The sequence below is a fragment of the Amphibalanus amphitrite genome, unplaced genomic scaffold, assembly GCF_019059575.1.
Source record: "Amphibalanus amphitrite isolate SeventyFive unplaced genomic scaffold, NRLGWU_Aamphi_draft 000000F_arrow, whole genome shotgun sequence".
Taxonomy (NCBI): domain Eukaryota; kingdom Metazoa; phylum Arthropoda; class Thecostraca; order Balanomorpha; family Balanidae; genus Amphibalanus; species Amphibalanus amphitrite.
Window position 1 is genome coordinate 230,060 of NW_024881498.1, and position 23,182 is coordinate 253,241.

Here is a 23,182-nt window from a genome sequence, read left to right on the forward strand (position 1 = left end):
TCCGAGATATACAAATTGTAGGCACCCATAACATCATGCAATCCACCAAGTTTAAAACATCTCTGACAAACACTGCAGGCTGGACATGATTGCAAACTTTCTTAGGCTTGGTCAGTTAACTTGACCTGGTGACCTGACCTGACATGACCAGGTCAAAAATTTCACACATTATCCAAAATTGATGTGCAAAAAGCTACCCCAAGCGGCGTGGCGCTACGCGCCGCGGTTTTTTATTCACGCACAAAAAACGCTACAGGGTGGTAACATATAGGTACCCCCCCTCCCCCCACTGGGGCGAAGGTTTAAGAGAAGCCCACCTGCGAAGGGGCCCGTTTGCAAGGCAGTAGCGGCGGAACACCCTCAATTAAGGGGGGGGGGGGGCACTGCCGACTTTTGGTCCCATTCTTTCCATGCAACGCCCATAGGGCTAATGTTAAAATGCAAAAATCAAAGGGGGCACGGTGCCCCGGTGCCCTCCCCGTTCCGCCACCTATGTTGCAAGGGGGGCCATCTGCGACGGGGGGCCCATCGGACCCACTGTGCCCCTCCCATCGAAAGGCTCTGGCTACGCCCCTGATCCTCCACGGAGGATCACGGTCAAGGGAGCGATCATGGCCGCTTCATAGAGGTCGCCAATCGAGGCTACGCTACGCGCAAGTACTAAGGACACGCAAAATAAAAAGCAATGCATGAACATTGAACCCTTATACGTAATCGTTAGCAAATGATAAACAAATAACAGAAATATTAGCCCAGTACTAGCCTAATCGAGCGAAACATAAGTACAAATAGAAAACATACATATACCGAGCGGAACAAGTAAATGCCGCACTACATAGAGCTGCTCAAGTACCTACCAATCAGCTGTTCTGCCCGCTGACAACAAACTACCCGAATTTGTTTGTTTTGTTGGGTTAGGCCCTTTCGGTCTGACAAGACCATTGCAGAGCCGGAAGGATGATAGGAATTAGGGGGAGACATTGGTCTGGGCAGGCACCCTAGTGAGTTGCCGGGGCTGAGCCCGTCCAGAGGACAGGCCACCCAGCCCCAAGGCACTCACTGCACCCGGCTACGGGGTGCGCTCCCTCAGGAGCAGCGGTGCCGCTCCAAGGGAGCAGCCCGCATGAGATAAAGTTGCCTGTCCAGCCCGGAGCCCGGAGGCAGATTGCGGCGTGGAGGAGAAGGATTTCAGTATCCTGAGGATAGAAGCACGGAACGGGTCGAACTACCCGAAAAAGAGGCGGCCACTAAATTACCGCCGCGCGCCGCAGAGCCAGCATGAGGTAAAGAAATGAAGAGGACGCTTGCGCCATCTAGCAGTCATCCGCGCGAACTCAAGTGTGCCTTCCTACGCCTCACAATCTCGCGCCGGTGACCGCTCAGCGTAGGTGTCGCTGAGATAGCGTGACTGCTCCTTCAAGTGGCAGGCATCAACAATCAGTCAATGACAAGTGGCTTATTTTTCTTTTCTTTTTGTTGCTAGATCATATTAATAAAAATTAGGTAGGTAGGGACCTCAAACTACCAATGCCAAAGTTTGGTTAAAATCAAACGCATATACAAGGAGAAATAGCCGAAAACGCCTGTTCCACAGGGTCTGAAACGCATATAGTAGGTGGTTTGTTCGGGTGATAAGAGGTGGCACTAGCAGTCTGTGACTCTGTGGATCAGAAGCGGGGCTAGGATCCACGACCTCTTGGGGCATAATGAAGGGTGGAAAGTTCTTTTTGGGGGGCTGACAAAATGCTTTGCATGCGCAGGAAAGGTCTTTGCTGGATTTACGTTTTCAATCTGTCTAATTTAATTGACGGGCTGACGCTCGTTGTCTAGGGGTGGGTGCCGACTGCCGAGGGTGCCCCCCTGCTGCCCGGGGCTGGGTGCGCCCCTGAGTCACTGACCTCTGGCCCGACTCGCTACTGACCCGGCGAGTGGCAGCGCGGCCTCCCTGGACCCAGCAGTGCTCTGGTGGAGTGCCCGCCGGCAGCTAGGATAACACTGTGGTGAGTGGTTATTTAATTTTGGTTAGTCAAGTGGTTGAATGTGTCGTTTCACCCGACAGCTGCTAGGGTATTTCGCCACCCACCACTTGCTGGGGGGTTGGGGCGTTAAACGCCCCCAGCCGATAACTCGAGAACCAGTAGACGTCGCGAAACGGGTGAGGCGGCAAACGAGAATCGCAGGGGTCATTTAAGCATAGGTGGTTACTGGTTAGGCTAACTAGGTATCCGCGAAGATCAAAAATGGTATTCGCGGCATTTGAAACATGTGTTGAAACTATTAGGCGCAGAAGTCGATGGTGAAATATATGTTAGCATACGATTGCGTTTTCTTTTTTTGTCGAAAAAATAGATTTAACAGATATATGCATCATGATCGTAAAGAAATCACGGCAAATAGTCGAGATTCAGTTCAAGTTTTCGAAAAACATAAAACATAATACCCAGAAATCTACGCAATCCATCTTATTGTGCAGGGTATGTCAGTCTAATGGCCTTCACCGCATACGTGTAGATATGTTTATTTTGTGATTTTATACGATGTTTTGAACATATCCCTTTTTTGTTGAAAACTCAGAAATCATGACGTCACTAAAACCTCTATATCAGTAGGCGAAACAATATGGTCATGAGTACCTAAACATAGCAACGTTTCCATTTTTGGGAACATGGGAACGGACGTTCCCATTTATGGGAACGAAAGACAATTTTTCGGTCGTTCGCCCACTGAAACTCGTTTCGCCATCACGCCTCAAAAAACGGCATGCTAATTTAAGTATCTACTGAATTTCCGTAAAATTATCTATAAATTGACCGCTGAACAAGGAAATTGACCGGTTAATATTTTTTTTTAAATTGCAGAATGGTAAAATATGAGTCAAACTACATTAAACGTGCAAGTTTAAGGAAAATGAAGTTTTTTTTTACATTTTGACGCCAAGCATAATAATTTTCGCCTGGTCATGAATTTTCATACTAGCGACACCAGATACTGACATATGCAAGCGAACACGCGGACGGTCCCGCGGAAATTTTGCTGACATTTAGTGTCGGGACAGACAACCGCGTGGAGCGTGAGTGAATTTACCGGACTACTGTTGTAAACTCTGTTTAAATGGTTGAAAATTATTCAGCTGTTTTTTTCAGCCCTGAAAGCCATATTTTATTTGGATGCTAGCTGTTTAGCGTTGTTTTAAGGAGCGTCATGAGCGTCGTTCTAGCCTTCGGTTTTTAAGGCACAATCGTTTTGGAATGTGGAGGAATTTCTTTTATATTGGTCACTCTGTGTGACTTATTCATAATTTTCATGATGATTTCGATAATTTCTCGTCCCCATCCTACCAGGCGTTTTTGCCATTTACACTCATTTAGATAGGAAAACAGTAGAGTTTTATTGGGACTAGGTGTTTTGAGAGTGTAACTAATTTAGCGTTCCCATTTTTGGATACTAAGGTACTTGTGCTCGTCAATTATCAGTGTTAAACAGACAGGTGCTTGACACACCTCCACCCTCGGCGCGGACGGTGGATATATGGTATGGAAGACCTTGTTGAACATCGCTGGGCGTTGTGAAGTACTTAATCCCGCAGAGGGGGGCGTGCCCGCTGCGGGATCGACGGGAATGAAAGCGCAGACCTAGCGAAACATGTTGGTCCCATGCATTAGGGTAGTAGGGCAGTAAAAAAGGCAGTAAAACATGCAGTATTCAAAATATGAAAACAGCCTTGTTATGCAATGCAGAAACAACGTGCACCAATCCATCTTCTTTTTTCTGCCACCCGTATTTAATATGTACGGCTCTCGCGAGATTAAGCGGTAGGTTTTGCACTTTTACATTTCCGGTTATATCTCAGAAACTAATCGATCTACGATGAAGCCATTTTATACGATCATGGCCGGCTTGTGAACCAACAAGTCGATCACATCTTCAACACCTAAAAGCTTAACCCGCGCACCGACGGGGGTCTGCGCCAACTTAGTACCGACGGGGGGGGGCGGATGACCGCCCCCCCCTGAGATCTCGAGAACGAAGCAAGATAGCGACAAGCGGTAAACGGCATCGGATACGCACGGACAAGGTCTACAATTTTTACTAAGGTCATTTTCAGGTCAGGTCAAAGATGACGTCACAGGGGTCGAAAAAGTCAAAATGGCGGCGCTAGATATGGAGAGGGTTTTTCTCGAATAACTTTCGAAGTAGTCAAGATAGGAACAAACTAAGGGCATCATCGTGATCCTCTCGTCAATCCGCATCGAATGATATATATGTTGACCTCGAAAGGTCAAGGTCAAAGGTTGACCTCAGGTCACGTGACCTCGAGGTCATCATGTATATCATTCGATGCGTCTTGACGAGCTGAACACAATGAGACCATCCGCGCGGCTGTATCTTGTTCCTGTAAGGAGTTATTGGCAAAAAACCTTTGGTGACCTTTGATGACGTCACATGACCTTACAGCTGCCCAACAGCAAAACAGACCTCAAGGTAGTGAAGGTTGATCGTATGTGAAGTCATGTATGGTATATGGGGCCATTCCGACCCGTTTTAGTGGTAAAAACAGGGAGTTGATTTTTCCCCCATTGACTTATAATGGGGAGGTCGCGAAATTGACCTGACCTTAGGTCACCGACATCAAAATTCCGAGATATACAAATTGTAGCTACTAATGACCTAATAACATCCTGCGACTTTCAAAGGCCTCCGACATCTACTGTAGCTCTGGCACGGTGACAAAGTTGCAAAAAAGTGACTTGAGGTTGGGTCATTCAAAGTGACCTGGTGACCTGACCTTAAAAGTTAGGAGGTTCAAACTTGCACACCATGTGTAAAATTGATGAGAGAATAGTCATACCAAATTTCGCGGCGCTACGCGCCGCGGTTTTCCCGCTATCCGCGAAAAACCTCAGGGGGGGGGCGGATATCCGCCCCCCCCCGTCGGTGCGCGGGTTAAGACGACGAAGATATAGCCTGAAGTACACTAAATTTTCTAGGTGCAAAACCTACCGCTAAAACCCGCGAGACCTGTACCTACTGAGCATTGGAGCCGGAGCCGCAGGAGCCTGACCATTTTACTCGGAGCCGGAGCCGGAGCCGGAGCCACCATGGCATTTCACCCGGAGCAAGAGCCGGAGTCGGAGACGTCTGGAATTTCCACGGCTCCGCATCCCTGAAGCCGGCCATAAGTCCCCCCCCCCCCACCCTCAAACTGAAAGTCTGGATGCACCCTGGGCGTATTTGGAAATTCCGACCTCGACGAGCATCTGTGGTAGAAAACCACCACCTGCATGTGTCGCTATAGCTGCGACATCTATGCATATACATATAAACCGCGATATCTGTGTGCGCTGATTCTAGTTAGCGATTAGCTAGGGCACCAGGGTAGATCCAGACTTCAGTTTGAGGCAGGGCCGGGGTGCGGAGCCGGAGCCGGAGCTGGAGCCGGAGCCGAGCCGGCATATCTTGCCCGGAGCCGGGGCCGTGAAACAATATATCCCGGAGCCGGATTGTTTCACGGCTTCGGCTCCGGCTCCGGGCAAAATATGCCGGCTCCGGCGACTCCGGCTCCGGCTCCGCATCCCGGCCCTGCCTCAAACCCAAAGTCTAGATTCACCCTGGTGCCCTAGCTAATCGCTAACTAGAATCAGCGCACACAGATGTCGCGGTTTATATGTATATGCATAGGTGTCGCAGCTATAGCGACACATGCGGTGCAAATGGTAGCAGACAGCAGTAGTCTCCCCTACCAAAGTGGTGGTTTTCTACCACAGATGCTCGTCGAGGTCGGAATTTCCAAATACGCGATCGTGCCCCCTGCCTCGGTTCAAACAGGCTGGGGACCAGCAATGTCTGTATCTTCCCCTCCCCCTTCCACTTTCAGTGCAGTGGCGGTCGCAGAGGGGGGATCAGGGCCATGCCCTTCCCCCTCCAAAGGCTAATCAGGGGGCCATCATATCATTTGGCCCCCCCCAAACAACCAATGGGCCCCCATGGGCGTATGGGGCTCTGGCCCTTATTCGACTGTCACGAGGCTTAATCTTCCGGGCGGTGGGGGAGGGCATTTTTTGTCCCCCCTTTAGTTTTTTCGATATATCTCCAGAACCGCTGCGCCGATCGTCACCAAACTTTCAGTACTCTCCCAAAAATAGCTATTGCACATTGTGACAATTTTTTTCCAAAGGCTATGATAGGTTGGCCGCTAATGACGTCAGAGTGACGTCATTTCTGCCATTTAAGACTCAAAAAAGGGTTTCGCGGGAAGAGCTGTCAGGCCTACAGCTTTAGAGATACAGAAAAATGTTTCAACATAAAAGGTGTAGAATTAAGAGAGATACAAAACTGCTATCTCGAATTTTGGAATTTTTTGGATTTTGACCCCCCCCCCCCCGCCAAAAAAAATAGATTTTTTTAATATCATAGCCGAAAAATTAAAAAAAAGTTTTTTGAATTTCGAAAAACCGGAATATATGTGATAGTCCCTACCGCCATCTAACTACATACCAAATTTGAAATCGATACCTCTTTTTTGGCCAAGTTATAGCGAAAAAACTGTTCAAAATTGATGACGTCAAATTTTCAAACTCAATTTTTAGCAATTCTAGACCTCGTAGCGCAAAACAAAGACCACCATTAGACTCCCCGTGACGAGCTGCATCGAATCAATACCCATTTTATGCACAACTATCAACTTTGAAATTTGACCTTTTTTACCCTACCTTGACCGAACCTCCATCAGAAAGTGACCTAAACCGTACCTGATGGTCTTATACCCAACACCATTGAGTTGGAAATGAAAAATTGCCTATAAAACATGTATCGCACAACCTTCATAAAGTTGGGTTCATGTGGTGACCTTTGGTGACCTGACCTGTGACCTGACCTGGTATGACCAGTGACCTCTACTAGCAACATAAAAACATTACAACAACTAAACATGTACTTTTCTACAACAACTAAAAACATGTACTTAATTTTAAGTTTGAGGTCAAGGTCAAGGTCAGGTCAAGGGTACAAATTGCAAGTTCCTACAGTATCGGCCTTGCACCGTAGTTGCCGAAGAATGGAGTCATGGACTGAGACTGATCGCCCAAAACGTGTTCTTAGGCTACCAAGACAATATTCGTTGCATACAATATCATTCAGAGGTCAAGGTCAAGGTCAGGTCAGGTCAGGTCAGGTCACCAAAAACAAAATATAGAAAAGGGCATGTGCGACACATGTTTTATGAGTCATTTTACTCATAGAATTCAATAGGCACACTCAATAAGTGATATGGACCACCTCTGGATGAATTTCAGGTCGAGGTCAGGTCAAGGTCAGGTCAAGTGAGGTCAAATTTTGAAGTTGGTTGTTAAGGCCTAAAAAGGTGTCTATCTGATGTAGTTTTTCACGGCGAATCGAATGGTGCTATTTTTGTTTCCGTACGAGGTCTAGAACTTCCAAAAAAGTCATTTTTCAAAATTTTTGTGTGTCGCGACGTCATACAATTTTGAATAGCTCCCACATTTTTGAACCGATTCTTCTTAAACTTGGTATGTAGGTGCACATAGACCACTTCTCTGACATATATTCCGGTTTTTTCGATAAACTCAAAATTTTGGATTTTATAGCTATTTTCCAAAAAAAGTCAGTTTTTTGAAAAAATTTGGGCCAAAATCCAAAATTTTCAAAAAACCGAGATAGCCATTTGATAGACAAAGTAGAATTACGTATATCCTTTTTTGTTACGTCTTGATTCCTTTACAAATGAAGATGTTAGCGGCGTTTGAACTTTTGCCGTTTTTGAGGCGAAAATGGCGAACATGACGTCACTAAAACGTCAATTTCTCAAAAAATTTCCGACAGATTTCGCTCAAATTTTCAGGGAACGTGTCAAATTGATGTAAGAAAAGGTACTGAAAGTTTGGCGGCGCTGGGCACCGCCGTTTTTGAGATATTGCAAAAAATTGTGAGGGGGGGGGGGGGTAAAATTTACCCCCCCAGCCCCGCGCGGGTTAACCCTCGCCGGCCGAGGGGGGGCCCTCCATAGGTTTTTTTTTCGCGATATCTCCGAACACGCCGGCGATAGAGAGCTGAAGCTTGGCATACCTGACCGTTGAATCAGGCCGGATCTGTTGACACCAACCGCTTTTCGGGTCAGATCAGGTCACTGACCTATGAGGTCATAAGTGAACCTCTGCACGGTCTTCAGATGTCACACCTTCGCAACGCCCTCAATGCCAGAGGAGCTTTCACAGGGAAATGAACCTTGCAGGACCCAGTATCCATTAGGAGTCTCACAACTTGTACATCTCGGATTTTTCCTAAAGGTCATATGAGGTCAGGTCATTTTCGTAGCCTCACCATTAGGTAGGTAGGTATAAGTCAATGGGGATAAAATGAAAACTCTTTTTCTGGCGCCGGGAATGATCCCCAACTATCTCAAGCACACCCAATCGTGATTTCATGCACTCCTTGCAAGGTTCGATGCGTCACTTTTGCAATGCTGACCTTGCGCGACGTCATAATTTGACGTTATAAGGGTCTTATTAATTTTTCGTCGATAACTCCCGATCAAATTGAGCTAGCGAGTCGGGAAAAGCCACCAATGGATTCAGGAAGTTCTGCCGCATTGAATGATATGCGACATGACCTTCGACCAATTTCGTGACCTGGGGACGCTGACCTGACCGTGATCCGAGGTCAACACCCTAAGTTTACCTCACCCAAACAAAAAGTATATCATTCGACGCGCCTGAGAAAGACGAAAATGATGCTGGCTTAATCGCGGCTCTGCGGCCGTTTTTTGCGAAGTTATTCACCAAAAACAGAACCGTACCTTGGGCCACTTGACCTGACCTCAGAGGTCACAGGTTGACCTAGGACCTTAAAATCGGGTATCAACCTCGGGTCGGGTATCAGTGTATTGTGCATACCAAATTGTAACCCATTCGGGCCAACGAGATGCGGGAAATTAGCCGGGATTCGTCAAATAGCCAGATCGTTCTGCTCTTTTATCGAAGCTCGAGTGCTACGGCATTTCCCCTCACTGGTTTGCCGACTACTTTACTGACCGCCACCAGATCGTAAAAGGCGGAAACGCACCGAGCCTCGAGGTTGCGTACGGCGTGGTCCAGGGCAGCATCGTGGGGCCTCTGATGTTTCTCCTGTTCACGAATGACATCCAGTGTTACGTATCTGCCGCGTGTAAACTTGTAACTTCTCCACACATCGCTCCCATCGGTCTGTGATCTAGCACGATTGCGCTCATGTGTCGAGACTGACCTGGCCACAGTCTCAGCATGGTTTCGTCACAACGGCATGAAAATTAATCCATCTAAAACAGAGTTCATTCTCATGGGCACACCCTCAAATACTCGTAAAGCTGCCGAACTGACCGTCACTTTTGGAGCTTCCCAGTTATCCTCCGCAGAGAGCATCAAAATTCTCGGAGTTCATATCGATAGAAACCTCACCTGGCAGCCACAGACATCTAACGTAGTTCAACGCAGTTTTGGCTGTCTCCTGGCAATCAACAAACTGAGACATGTGCTTCCCACTGCGACTTTAAAATCGCTAATCGAGTCACTTGTTTTTCCGCACATCAGATACTGTTTACCAGCCTGGGCTCCGATCACAGCAGCGCAACGTCAGCGCTTGGAAAAAGTTATCAACTTTGCAGTTAGAGTTGTCACCGGCCTTCGCAGGCGTGATCACGTGACTCCATCCCGAAGGCAGCTAAATTGGCTAAGCTTTGGTGAAACCGTCACCTTTCGGGACTGCACATGCGTGCATCGCATCATTAACGTGCCCGACGGACCGCAAGCTATGCGGAGTCTCATCAAACGCCGGTCTGAAATATCTCAGCAACGTACCAGGGCCACATGCGACGAAACCATGCTGCAGACTAGTGCAGAAAAACACCCCCGTCTAGAGTGTGTGAAAAAAGCGTTTCCCTATCGGGCTGTAAAAGAGTGGAACTCTCTTCCCCCTGCCACTCGGCAGTGCAAGTCTCTCAATGACTTTAAGAAAAAGGTTCTGTCTTTCATTGTGTAGCTGATCTTAACCACTGACTCTATGACATCATTTTTATCGTTTTTCGCTTTTGCATGTGGGTTGTACTCGTACCCATGTGTTCATACCAAATGTGTTTTTGCGTGTACTTACCATTTTAATCACTATTCTTGTATTTTATTGTATGAACTGTCATAAGTCTCGCCCATGTACTGACGCGGCGCTCTAAGAGCCACGATGTGGATATCGCCAAGAACCGCAATAAATAAATAAATAAATAAAAAATAGCCTCAGGGCATATTTCGTATATCGGGTTTGGCTTGATATGATGAATTATCCATGACAGTTGGATAACGACAACTCAAGAAACTCAAGATTACCAACCGATATTTATTTTAAAATTACTTTTAAATACACAAAGCTTTCGGTCACATACGACCTTGATCACTGTGTTAAAGTGTTTCACAATGTTTCACAATAGGGTTGGGACCTATCTGCATGCTCTGTATGTTTTGGTAAAATAAAAAAGCTCAGATTTTTTAATGATTTAATTTAAAATCACTTTGTTAAAAAAATGCCTAGTTAGTTCAGAAATTAATTATTTGTGGCTGAAAACAACTTGCTTCTGATTGGTCGGGCTAATCATGACGTCACATGTAGGTATATAACTGTCTGTATATTTGGCGCAGTTGAGACATACATTTTCTATGTATTTTCCTATGGTAAATCGGAGTGATTGGTCGTGTTTTCAGTGTCTCTTTATTTTGCGCTGGTATTGCGTGGCTAAGAAGTTTTATCAAGAATGGCATATACTAAAATGTTCCTTTAATAATGGAGCTTCAATATCTGTGAGTTTTATTGGCAAGCGAAAACTGATTTCGCTGTTATTTTATCTGGAAATTACTCATTTTTTTAGGTCAATATTCAAATTATTTTACGGGAACATGTTGGCACTTTTCTTGATTTTTGCACTCAAATCGCGTGCGATTCAACTGTATTGGAACTTGCAAAGAAGCTTGGTGATTAATTAACTGTGTTGTTATGGCACTGTTTGCAAAGCATGGATAATGAAACTCTGACAAAGACTTAGCTACAAAGCAATGCCTCAAGTAATACGCAGGAGGGACAGAATTCAGAGTCCGATCGAGAAGAATCGGTGCAAATGCTACGAAGACCAGGCAGCTCTGATACAATAGCTAGTCGTCTCACTACTCTCACTCCATTAGACCAGCTGATTCCTGACAGCACCGACTCGGATGCAAAGATGGAGCTCATCTTCCAAGCCAGAAACCAGTTCTTTGATGGAAGATGTGATGCTGCCTCTGTCTCTGCTTTGTTGGCCACTTTGGACGGGGCGGAGCTCCGCTCCTTGCGTGAGCGGTTATTCGCCTGTCATCCAGAAATAGTTCCTTCGTTTGCTGGCCGTTCCCTGATTAGGTGCAATACGGGGAGCTGTAATCAGGGAAGTAACTTTCCATATGAAAGGGGTGCAGGTGCACCCCCGTCCCCCATCCACTAGAAGTGCACCCCCATAGGCTAAGCGGCGCCCCACACGCCGCCCCACACGATTAGCTCTAGAGCAGACTAGAGCAGATGGCGAGGGTGATTTCCCGGCTACATTCCATCTCGGCGTCGTGATGCTTGTGGGCTTGGAAAGCGTCCAGTCGTATGTAGGGTAGTGTAGGAGTAGGGTTGAGTTCAATAAGGTCCTTACATTTGAAAGGTTTGAACAACCCGCAATCAGCACAACATACCACAAGTTAAATAAAAAAACTACCAAACTCCGCCCAACTAATATTAATAAACATTACAGCCAAACTAATGGCCTAAATAAAAATATATCTCAAATCCTAACAGTTATCGCGGGTGATGGCGCCATGAGTTGCTATTATCCAAAACAGATGCAAATAAACATGTTTGTATGTCCTATGTATGTTTGTTTTAAAAACGTTGCAGCGGCGCTGGGAACTGCAGTCTTGGATCTGGGTATGTTTGGCATCTGCAACTCTTCATATACACATTAACCCTATTTCGGACGGGGAGGCCTTTCAGGATTTTCTTGTACAATTGCCAAACGCCGCGAGACATTCAGCTCATATTTGGTGACTTTTCCTAAATGCTCATTGCGCACATCTCAGCAAAAAAAAAAAAATGCCGGGTCAGGTCAGGTCAGGTAACCAGAGCGGGTTTGTTGACGCCACCTCAGAAAAGTTTGCAAACACGTCAGAGCTTGAGTTTTTCACGAAGTTATTTCCTCTCATCAAGTCTTCAAAACAGTACCTGCAGTATGTGTCGTTTGTATATCTCAGAATTTTTGATCTGTGACCTGAGGTTAGGTCAGAGTCGTGACCTTTACATTGCAAGCCTATGGAAAAGTATTGAAATGCGACCTGCACCTCGAGTAAACGAGTCAAAACCACCCAATTCTTTAAGAATTATGACAAATTATCTTATCTGTAATGATCCAGGTGCCATTTACTGACAGGGACACCGGGGAGGGTTATCTGAGCCGAGATCATGTGAGGTGATATCTACCATACATCAATGCTCACAATACTTACAATATTGACAATGCTTTTGCTTACAACATTTACAATACTTACGATGAGACCAGCAAGCACTCACTCTGCCGTTACAGTTCTAACTTCTGTTTCGAAAACCGACGTTACACACATTCGCTGCCAGCATAACATGTGTTGTTTGACAGTAACAAAATACAATTGACATCTGAACCCCAAACGGACCGCCATCCACTCAAATTTTATAACCCTGACCGGTCAGGGGGCGAATGGAGGTTATCTCCTGGGCATTACACTCAGCCCTTGCACAAAATATCTCACCTCACAGTGATCATTACAACAATAGCACCGACTTGATAGTGGATTTCAAAGTACTTGCATCAGCTCTTCCTGCTATTGCAGACGATCATCTCCTCAGGGTAATGTTGTTCGGGACATGAACGAAGATCGTTTTCGGAGTTTCATAAGTGCTACTGCAACAGCCTGGCACAAAACAGGACTTGTACGCTCTTCTCTGCACTTTGCCCTTCATATATCACAAAAGAATTGTTTAGAATCCATCTTACGCTTCTTTCACAGTCTCCCTTACCACCGTAGGGCGTAGATAGATTGCTGTTGCTGGTAAGTTAAGGCACGGTAGATAGAAATTACCTCGGTTCTCAACGCCTTAAGTTATTTTCATAAAAAAGAACAAATAAATGATCAATAAGATGACAGGAATGTAAACATTTTAATCGTAAAGTAGTCCAAATATTGGAATGAGCTTTTGCTTTTCAGCATCCTCCGATTCATCATCTTTATCATTTGAAAATTCGAGGTATATAAAATGTTTATCACGCGCTCAATGTTAAGTGGGAATATAGTACACGGCAGACACATCAATTTTTGACACTGAACATTTCATCCGTAAATGTTTTAGCATAATTTAAAGTTAAAAACAGCGCGAATGGCAGAGTGAAACAAACAACATCTTTCACCCATTGATATAACATGTAATCTGTGGTGCGCCAGATGCGCCATTATTTGTCAACCGCAGAAGGTGACATGTGACGTAACAGCATCAAGAGCATCTTTTTTCAAGAACTTTTCAAAACAATTTTCCTATCTTTCTTCCCTCATTTCTCTCAGCATATTGATTTTATGAGGCAATGGTATGCACCATAAATTCTGTGAAAATAGTTTGATCATTTTCATGCATTCTTAAAAAATCGAGTTCCCAACCCCATTATACAAACTTCGCAAAAATGATACAAAAACCGTCTAAAATTCTTAATGTGAAGCGCATGAAAATTCCTAGCCTACCGCCAGTTTTTGTATCATTTTTTTTGTATCATTTTTGCGAAGTTTGTATAATTGTGAAACATTATGAAACACAGTGATCAAGGTCATATGTGACCGAAAGCTTTGTGTATTTAAAAGTAATTTTAAAATAAATATCGGTTGGTAATCTTGAGTTTCTTGAGTTGTCGTTATCCCCCTTGATATGATGATTTAGTTCTTTACAAGTTAGAAGTTCCCCAGAAATATTTTTTGCCTTGCTTACTGTCTTACTGCTTACTCTGATATATCTTCTACTAATTTTTCGTAAACATCTGAGGTACAGAACACGGTCAAATTTGAAAATACCCAGTTTGATCTAGTCAGGTCAAAGGTCATTGAAAGGTCATCGACATATAAACATTTTTCTATAAAACCTACATCCATTGCCTCTCTAATGGCGCCTACCGCAGCTTCCCCGCCCTCTTACTTACAGAGCAATGGGCATTTAAATCCCGCAATGTCGGCGAAAACCGTTGACCTTTCATGACCCATAACTCCACCAACTTGAATGCGCCATAACCCACCAACTGTGCAGGCAGATGTCCCAACTGATCAGCAGTGGCATGCCATGTCATTTCGGCCTGGAGCATGCCGACTGCCTGGTTCAGCTGCTCAAAGACTGAAATGTTTTTTTTTTTGCTCTGTGCTCCGTGACCCGAGGTCTGTTTGCGACCTCAAGTCACTGGGCCAAGAACCGTGCAATGCAGGGGTGCTTCCAGAATAGTTATTCCTTAGGCCAAAGGTAGAAACGATTAGGGACCGGGGAGTGTTGGCACAGGTAGAGGACAAGACCTTTGCCGTACGCTGTAGTGTGTGATGGCGCATTCAGCGTTGCTGTTCTGTGGTACAGATGCTGATGCTGTGCTGCTGGTGTCTACTGGCCGCTATGGCCTGTATCGCCGCTGCGGGCCCGGCCATGGAGGGCGTGCCATGGACGTACGCCGAGCAGCAGCTGTGGCCGCTGCGGTGGCCGGCCTGTGGCGGTCCGCGCCAGTCGCCCACCCGGCTGGACGCCCAGCTGCTGCAGCTGGGCAGCCGTCCGCGGCTCAGCTTCGCCCAGCGGCTGCACGCTGGCCGTGTGCACGCCACCAACACGGGCCACACTCTGCAGCTGCGACTGGAGGCCGGCGGCGCCGGGCGCACGGCGCCGCTGGTGACGCTGAGCGCCGAGGGCGCACCGCTGTCCGGTACCTACCGGCTGGAGCAGCTGCACTTCCACTGGGGCAACGCCAGCGGCCGCGCCGGCTCCGAGCACCAGCTGGGCAGCCGCCTGGCAGACGCCGAGGCGCACTTTGTCTTCTTCGGCAGTCAGTTCGCCAACGGCAGCGCGGCGGCCCGGCAGTCGGACGGGCTGGCCGTGCTGGCCGTGCTGCTGGAGGGGCGCGGCGCCGCTGGGCCGGACACGCTGCGCTGGCCGCCGCTGGGCCTGCAGGGCCGCCTGGCCGCGCTGGCTGCGGTGGGCAGCCGGCTGACGGTGGCGGCCGACCTGCGGCCACTGGCGGCGCTGCTGCGGCGCGCCGTCCGGTCGGTGCTGGCCTACGGCGGCAGTCTGACCACGCCGCCGTGCAGCCCGGTCGTGCGCTGGCTGGTGGCTCTGCGGCCGGCCGTGGTGCCGCGCGAACTGCTGCGGGAGCTGAGCTCCAGTCTGTACGCGGCCGGGCCCGGCCGGCAGCTGCTGCACAACAACCGGCGCTGGCTCCAAGCGCGTCACCACCGGCTGGTTGTCCAACACGTCAGCTTTGACTGATGGTCCCGGTGACCGGCCGGCATAACGCTACCCTATCTGCCGCCGCCGAGAGAGAGAGAGAGAGAGAGAGAGAGAGAGAGAGAGAGAGAGAGAGAGAGAGAGAGAGAGAGAGAGAGAGAGAGAGAGAGAGAGAGAGAGAGAGAGAGAGTGAGAGAGTGAGAGAGTGAGAGAGTGAGAGAGTGAGAGAGTGAGAGAGTGAGAGAGTGAGAGGGTGAGAGGGTGAGAGGGTGAGAGGGTGAGAGGGTGAGAGGGTGAGGGATTGGAAGAGGGATTGTAAGAGGTTCTCTCGTTGGGTTTTAAAGAGTGGACAGACGAGCAGGAAATGTCTTGTGTCTTTAAACAGGTGTCCTCACGGGCAGGAAGGGAGTCACATTTTGCACAGAAAATTGATGGGCTTTAAGATTTGAAACGTTGAGCCGTAGTTTGTTATGCAAAAGGTAACCGGTCAATGATCCCAGGAAAAAGTCTGAAGGTGTCAGCGGAGTGGCGCTAATAGGGCTTTTAAATGTTTATCAAAGAACATAGGTATTAGGTCTGCAATCTGTGCGCATTTCTTCAGGTAGTGTTCCAAATTCGTGTGGTACAAGGAATCAGAAATCTATAGTAGGCCGAAGTGCGTGCCTTTGGAAATATTTGTGGACATGCATTATGTAGTGTCTTTGTGTGTTATGTTGTCCTGCAGTGGGAATGGTGGATTTGCTATATGGTGGATCAAATAAAAAGGATCAAATAAAAACTTGTAATAACACGAAGTTGAGCGCTTTCCAGGACGGCGCCACGGATTTCGCCTTGCGGGGGCAGGTTTTCAGAAAAAGGGCCCAAACAAGATGGGGGCCCAAACTTTCCGAAATATCGTCAATACCACCAATACTGTGCAAGCCTTTATTTGTACCTTGACCCTTGACCTACCATTCCCACAACCGTTGCCTTCTACACAATAACTTTTGTGTTAAAAGACACACTCTTAACCCTCGCATGTGTAGGGGGGGGGGGTCGGATGGACCCCCCACGGGTTTTCGCAAATAACTCGCGCAAAAAGCGGCCGATCAAGACGAAACTTTCAGTACCCTCGATTTGATTAATTTTACACCTGCTCTTAAAATCTCATGACCCTGACCCAAGTGACCTTTGACCTGTGACCTATTTTCCGAGACCATGTTTGGCCGGAATCGCGATTCGGCGTATGTCGGCTCGCATTAGCCGCGCGTTTGCAAGCTTTTCGTGGCTTCAAACGTTCAAACATGTGATTTGATGTTGCTTCCATGCATTTGGGTGGATGTCAAGGTCACCTGAAGGTCAGGTCAGGCCATTGACCTTTGGTGACCTCGGCTCACTTTTTCGAGTTTTACATGTTTCTAGGCTAGTTTTTGGAGCTGAATTCGAATTTAGAAACCATTTGAACATTTACGAAGTTGTTTTGGTGCCTTTGTAACATGTTACGAAGCTGTCAGAGGCGGTTGACACGTACTATGAATACCCGTCACGACCCCTACTGGTTGACCTGACCTGACCTGACCCGACCTGGTCTAAATGCTTAAAGATATCTGAGATCAAAACTAACACGATATTCGTGAGCAGCACCGCGAATAACCCCTTAGCAGCCACACTTTACGACTTTCTAACAGGTCCCGATTTTCGTGACTTTTGGGTCATTGACCTGACCTGGAAGGTCAACCAATGACCTAGGACCTTAAAACTAGGTATCATCGGCTTCCTCTCGTCACGGGCAACACGCTCGTTTTTTTTTCGCGAAGCTCTAGCTCGATCAGGGGCCAAACGGCAAAGGGGTCCAACCGACCCCCCCCCCCCATACACATTAGAAGCTGGCAAGCGCTGCACACATGCGAAGGTTAACCCTCGCCCGTATTGGTGTTTTTCCAGCCACGAACGTATAGGGGGCGGGAGTCCGTTGGGCCCCCCTTGCCGTTTCGCCCCTGATCAAGCTAGGACCTTCGCAGAAAAAACGAGCGTGCTGCCCGTGACGAGAGGAAGCCGATGATACCTACCCAATTTTAAGGTCCTTGGTCATCGCTAACCTTCCAGGTCAGGTCAATGATCCAAAAGTCGGAAAATCGGGACATGTTAGAACGTCGTAAAGGGTGGCTGCTGTGAGGTTTTTCGCGGTGGTGATCACGAATCTCATGTTAGTTATGATCATAGATGATGTCTTCATGCATTTAGACCAGGTCGGGTCAGGTCAGGTCAGTTCAACCAGTAAGGGTTTTGCCGGGTATTCGTAGTAGAAGGCAACCGCCTCTGACAGCTTCGTAGTTCGTAACATGTTATGAAGGCACCACAATTACTTCGTAAATGTTCAAATGGTTGCTAAATTCGAATTCAGCTCCAAAAACTAGCCTAGATACATGTAAAACTCGAAAAAAGTGAACCGAGGTCATCAAAGGTCAATGACCTGCCATGACCTTCCGGTGACCTTGACACCCACCCTAATGCATCTCGAATGGGCATTCGGAGACCTGTTACGCCCCATTAGGCCTATTGTGGACATGCTGAAGCCTGGTATAGGCACTTTGTGGCTTGATACGGGACTTCCGAGGTCTGTTACGGTCTATGCGGCCTGAAATTGGCCTTCTGAGGCCTTGTAGGTGCCCTCTGCGGACTGGTCTGGGCCTTCGGAAACCTTTCAGGTCCCCATTAAGTCTATTATGAAACTTCTAAGACCTAGTAGAGGCCTCAGAGACCTGGCTTGGCACGTTGAGACTTGATATGGTCCTTCTGAAGCCTGGTTTGGGCCCCTGAGGCCTGGTATGGGCCTTCTGGTGTTCGGTAGATCCTCAGTTTGTCATGGCCATTGGAGCCTGGCAAAGGCCCTTTCTTGACTGGTAGGGACCCTCAGAGGCTTGAAATGGACCTTTTTTATACTACTAGGGGGCTTCTAAGGCCTGGTATGGACCCTCTCAGGCATGATACGGGCCCTCCCAGTTCTTGCAAGGGCCCTCTCAGTACTGCTGCAGGCCCTCATGGGCCCTCTCAGGTATGGTACGGGCCCTCCTAGTCATTGCAATAGTCCTCTCAGTACTGCTGGGGGCCCTTCCATGATTGCCATTGACATAACCCCCAGTAATATGTCAGGGTATGGGCCCTCACATAACTTGTGGTGGTCCCCTCAGTACTGTTATGGGCCCTGCTGTGGGCCCTCTCAGTACTGATATGGGCCCTGTCACGGCTGGTATGGGCCCTCTCAGGCATTTTACAGGCTCTCGCACTCCTTCCACGGGCCATCTCAGCACCGCTGCGGGCCCTGTCATGACTGATATGGACCCTCTCCTTCTCAGGCATAATATGGTACCTCCCAGACCTTGCCTGGGCCCTTTCATATATTGAATGGGTCCTCTCAGACGTGGCATGGGCCCTCTTTGACCCGGGCGGGCCCTTTCTACAGCCTGGAAAGATAGGACAGGACCACAATCACCCAAGATACAAAATAAATGATTTTCTTTCACCTTTTTTGCTATATTGGACCCTTTTCCAAAAACATGGGCCAAAGCCCGTAAGTTTCATCTTGGCGGCGGCACCTTGAGAAGGCCCCCTTTGGCTTGATTCCCCACTCCTGAAGTCATTTCTACAGCTCTGCCCAGAAGTCTTCTTTCTGCACAGCCAGAGAGTATTCCGTCCATACAGCTGACCTGCTGGCTGAAAGAGGGCCCCAGTGTTCAGAGTTGGGGGGGCGACTGCCCCCCTGCCCCCCCTGTGGCGCCGTCCCTGGCGCTTTCCTTCTCTCGGTCAGTGAAGTCCAGCCTTAAGTAGGTACAGGTCACCGCTGAAGTAATGTGGGGTATCCGTAGTGGTTAGAGTTTGCATCTGTATATTGGGAACCATTTGTCAGATTATCATGAAACTTGGAATGTAGCCTACATGTGCCATCATCATTGCAGCTGTAAGCTCGTATTATGTCACCTACCTTTAGATCACTCCGTATTTAAAAATCGTCGGTCAGAGCCATCTGTTGGTGAGATTGGTAACTAAATTCCTGATTACGCCACTGATGCCCCATTGCCCCAACCACGTGACTCTGCAGCAAACCAATCACCGTGTTCGGAGGCAGCATGAATGGCGCCGCGTCGAGGCTGGCGCCTCTCGGTTGTGGCATGAGTGACCGAGTCTGGTCGCGGAGCGAGGTCAGTGGGGTCAGCCTCGCCAACCGCCTCCGGGCTAGCGGAGCGCTGGGCAGTGCGGGTCTGTAAGGTTGGCATACCCTCCGCGGCACCGAGCGTGCCGATAATTCTTTCTAGGAAAATGCGGAATGTGTTCGTGGCTGAACTAGTCACAATGCCGTTTACATGATCAGGGCAGGTTGCATAGTCACCGCAGCCAATGGACTTGTCTGTCCTTTTAACAACCTGCAAAATGGTTCTGACGAGGTCACATTTCTAGCAACTCACTTGCCAGTGCAATGACGTCAAGTGAGTTATATGATGATAAAGTGAATCGGCTACTTTTTGCGAATTAGAAAAGAGATATTTCCATACACAAACATATAATCGGCTAATATCTTATGACCGAACAAGAGTCAACGAATGTCGATTATATTCATAGCGCTCGTCAGGTCATAACCTCAAAAGATATATCCATCTCGCCTGAGCCGGCCAGAACCAGTCTGTGGAAAACGGACAACCCCGGCGCGGACCGAACCCGCGAACCCGCGATCCATAGCCTAACGCTTAACCGCTCCGCCACGACGTTTCTGGTATCACGGCTCTCTGAACAGTAGCCGCGATGTGGTGAGTGATTAAAGCAGCATGGCATGACGCCTACCGCGCTCCGGGTCAGTCGGCTGGGCTCTATATACGGCCTTGGGCTGGGCCTCGGGCGACGCCAATCACGTGACCAGTCGGCGGTGAGGGACGGGACTCCGTCGTGTAAATAAAGGGGAGGGGTCGAGGAGGGACGGGGAGGTGGTCGCAGCCCTTTGAGATGACAATAAACGTTTAGTCAACGGAAGCCGTCCTACTTGCAAAACAGTTGCTTTTTTATCGCAAAGCGGAAAAATTCAAACTCATCGGCACATGGGTGGCGCAATTCACCTAGGTATTTCAATCATTTATCCCGATAGCTTCAGACCGTGTACGGAATGATCACCAGTTCAAATTGCAATCGCAAACAAAATACAAGTGTGACTGCAATTACATTGCACCCTTCCATAAATATAAATTTAAAAAAGTATTGACTCGCTTAATAGTCATATGCTTCAACGTTATTTCTTCTCTTCGTCTTTTTTTATGAAAACGAGTGAACGTTGAAAGAAATGTTATGCTATTCATCCACTGACCATTTTATTTTAGAAACTTATTTGTATGTCGAATTTCTCCCCCCACCCCATTAACTGGCAACGCCGTCCAGAAGGCCTCTTCCAAGTATAGGGTTATGGCGGTATCGTGCTTCGCTGTAATCTCACACGCAGCACGCACACTGAACTGACTGTGATTGGCGCTCACTGAGACAAACCAATAATGAGCCAATGAGCGCACTGCTGAGTATCCGCCGGGGGCGGTGGACGGGGTCAAGGGTGATTGATACGAGCATGACCTCTGGCCGGCCTCCACCTGCCTCGACCCAGTTGTCGGGCGCCCGTGCCTTTGTCATACAGCATTTCTACTCATACAGCTAGCGTAGGATTTTGCTACAGCGTAAATCTTGTAATACAGGTCATGTCGATGAGGCCCTCAATGAACAAAAAAGTTCGGCGGACAACCAAAGCCAATGCACAAATATTTTACAGAATTAGACTATACAGGTGGTTAAAATTTAGCGTATTCTGATCGGCTATTGTTATGCAAAACATCAATTCATTCAAATATTTTAAATAAAATAAATGGTAAATCTGATATTGTAGTAAGTTACAACTGCTCATTACGAACATCTTCTCTCAAATGCTGTTTTTTCTATCTTCAAAACTGTAGCCTTGATAGTTAGTTCAGTCAAAGCACCCACGTGAATCCGTGACACGCTGGCTGCTTCACAAAATGGCATCGGGCATCGCTCTCGCACGCCTCGGGTCAAAGCTCACTGTTGCCCTGAGGCTGGTGTCCCTGTCACCCTACCTCCACCCACCCCTCCCACTGCACCGGCCGGTAGCCCCGCGGTCAACCCCTCCCCACCTCAGACCCTCCCCCTCCTCGCCTGTCAGAGAGCAGCTCCTATCGGCCGATGCTGGTGTCCGGATCATCAATGGCAGGGCTACTCTCTACTGGAGGGTCCAGCAATGACTCCTTACTATTGCGTAGTACGCACGCGCGTAGGTTTACAACTCTGTGTTCAGTGGCGGTCACAGAAACATGACTCCGGGGTGCTCCAAGGGGCTCGATATTTCAGTTTTTCGATGATAACGAGCATGCTGTGGCAGGCAGAATGGTGACACATTAGAGAAAGTTGTCAATCTGAAATACGAAGCTGTGCGATCCTCGCTTTTGACGATATATCTTACCGTCAAGGAATGGCGCTATGTTTTGTTCGATCACAGTAGAACCCCACATTACTTTAGCGGTGACCTTAAAATGAAATCGGACTTACTCCACAAGAGTTCGTTGGGTCGGAGCTTTCGAATTGTATTACAATTCTTCGTCAGCGAGAGTCGTATCGGATGTTAAGATCGAATCGAAGGTACAGTGCGGATCGAACAAAATATGGGTCGGACAGCTGTCCGACCCATATTTTGTTCGATCCGCACTGTACCTTCGATTCGATCTTAACATCCGATACGACTCTCGCTGACGAAGAATTGTAATACAATTCGAAAGCTCCGACCCAACGAACTCTTGTGGAGTAAGTCCGATTTCATTTTAATTCACAATTCATCTCCACATCATGTCTTTAAATGTATTAGCGGTGACCTGTACATTAGTGATGTCAATTATGAATTAGGTACCGAAAATCGAGATACCGATACCAAACCAAATACCAACAATAGGGTAGTGTGGGGTAATTTGAACATATTTTTACGTCTTCTCCGTTGTACCAAATTCCAGTTCAACCCTGGATGAAGAAAAACTGCTTCAGTAGCGCAAGTGTCACTTGCTTTCACCATGCAAGCCTCATTTTTGGACAAGCCGAGCATACCTTGAATAGCATAGCTTCACTTCTCCACCAAGTCACGGTGTGTTCAAATTGCCCCACCGTGGGGTAATTTGAACATAATGCCTTTACCTGTCATAAAAACGATAGTCTCGCCAGCACCGATGTTGTTTGACCCATAAACGAATAGGCAGAACAATTCTAAACATACCTTCACTTGAAAAATCAACACAACAGCAAAAATAACAGTTGCAGAGTAGCAATATCTGCACGCTGCACACTGGTCAGTTGACAGAATTCGCCCCTCTTCAATTAACAGAGTTACAGAACGTCTATCATTTTTGTTCGATAAAAACTCTCCCAACCGTACTACATCTGTTAACCCTCGCCGGACCTATTGGTTTTCTACATACGCGCCGGCCGAGGGGGGGGGGGGGGGGCGGGTACGACCCCCCTCGCCGTTTCGCCCCTGGTGGAGCTAGCGCGTCGCGGAAAAAACGAGCGTGTGCGCCGTTACGAGACGCAGAGATTGGTACCCGATTTTAAGGTCCTAGGTCAACCGGTGACCTCTGAGGTCAGG

At 47.8% G+C, this 23,182-nt stretch overlaps 1 protein-coding gene across 1 annotated transcript; it reads left to right on the forward strand.

Moving 5' to 3' along the window:
• Positions 1-1,892: 1,892 nt before the first annotated feature.
• Positions 1,893-15,737, forward strand: LOC122379744 (carbonic anhydrase 12-like). Its single transcript, XM_043362203.1, has 2 exons — positions 1,893-2,000; positions 14,677-15,737. Exon 2 carries the CDS (start codon positions 14,677-14,679, stop codon positions 15,571-15,573), a length of 897 nt encoding a protein of 298 aa, XP_043218138.1. The 5' UTR covers positions 1,893-2,000; the 3' UTR covers positions 15,574-15,737.
• Positions 15,738-23,182: the final 7,445 nt, after the last annotated feature.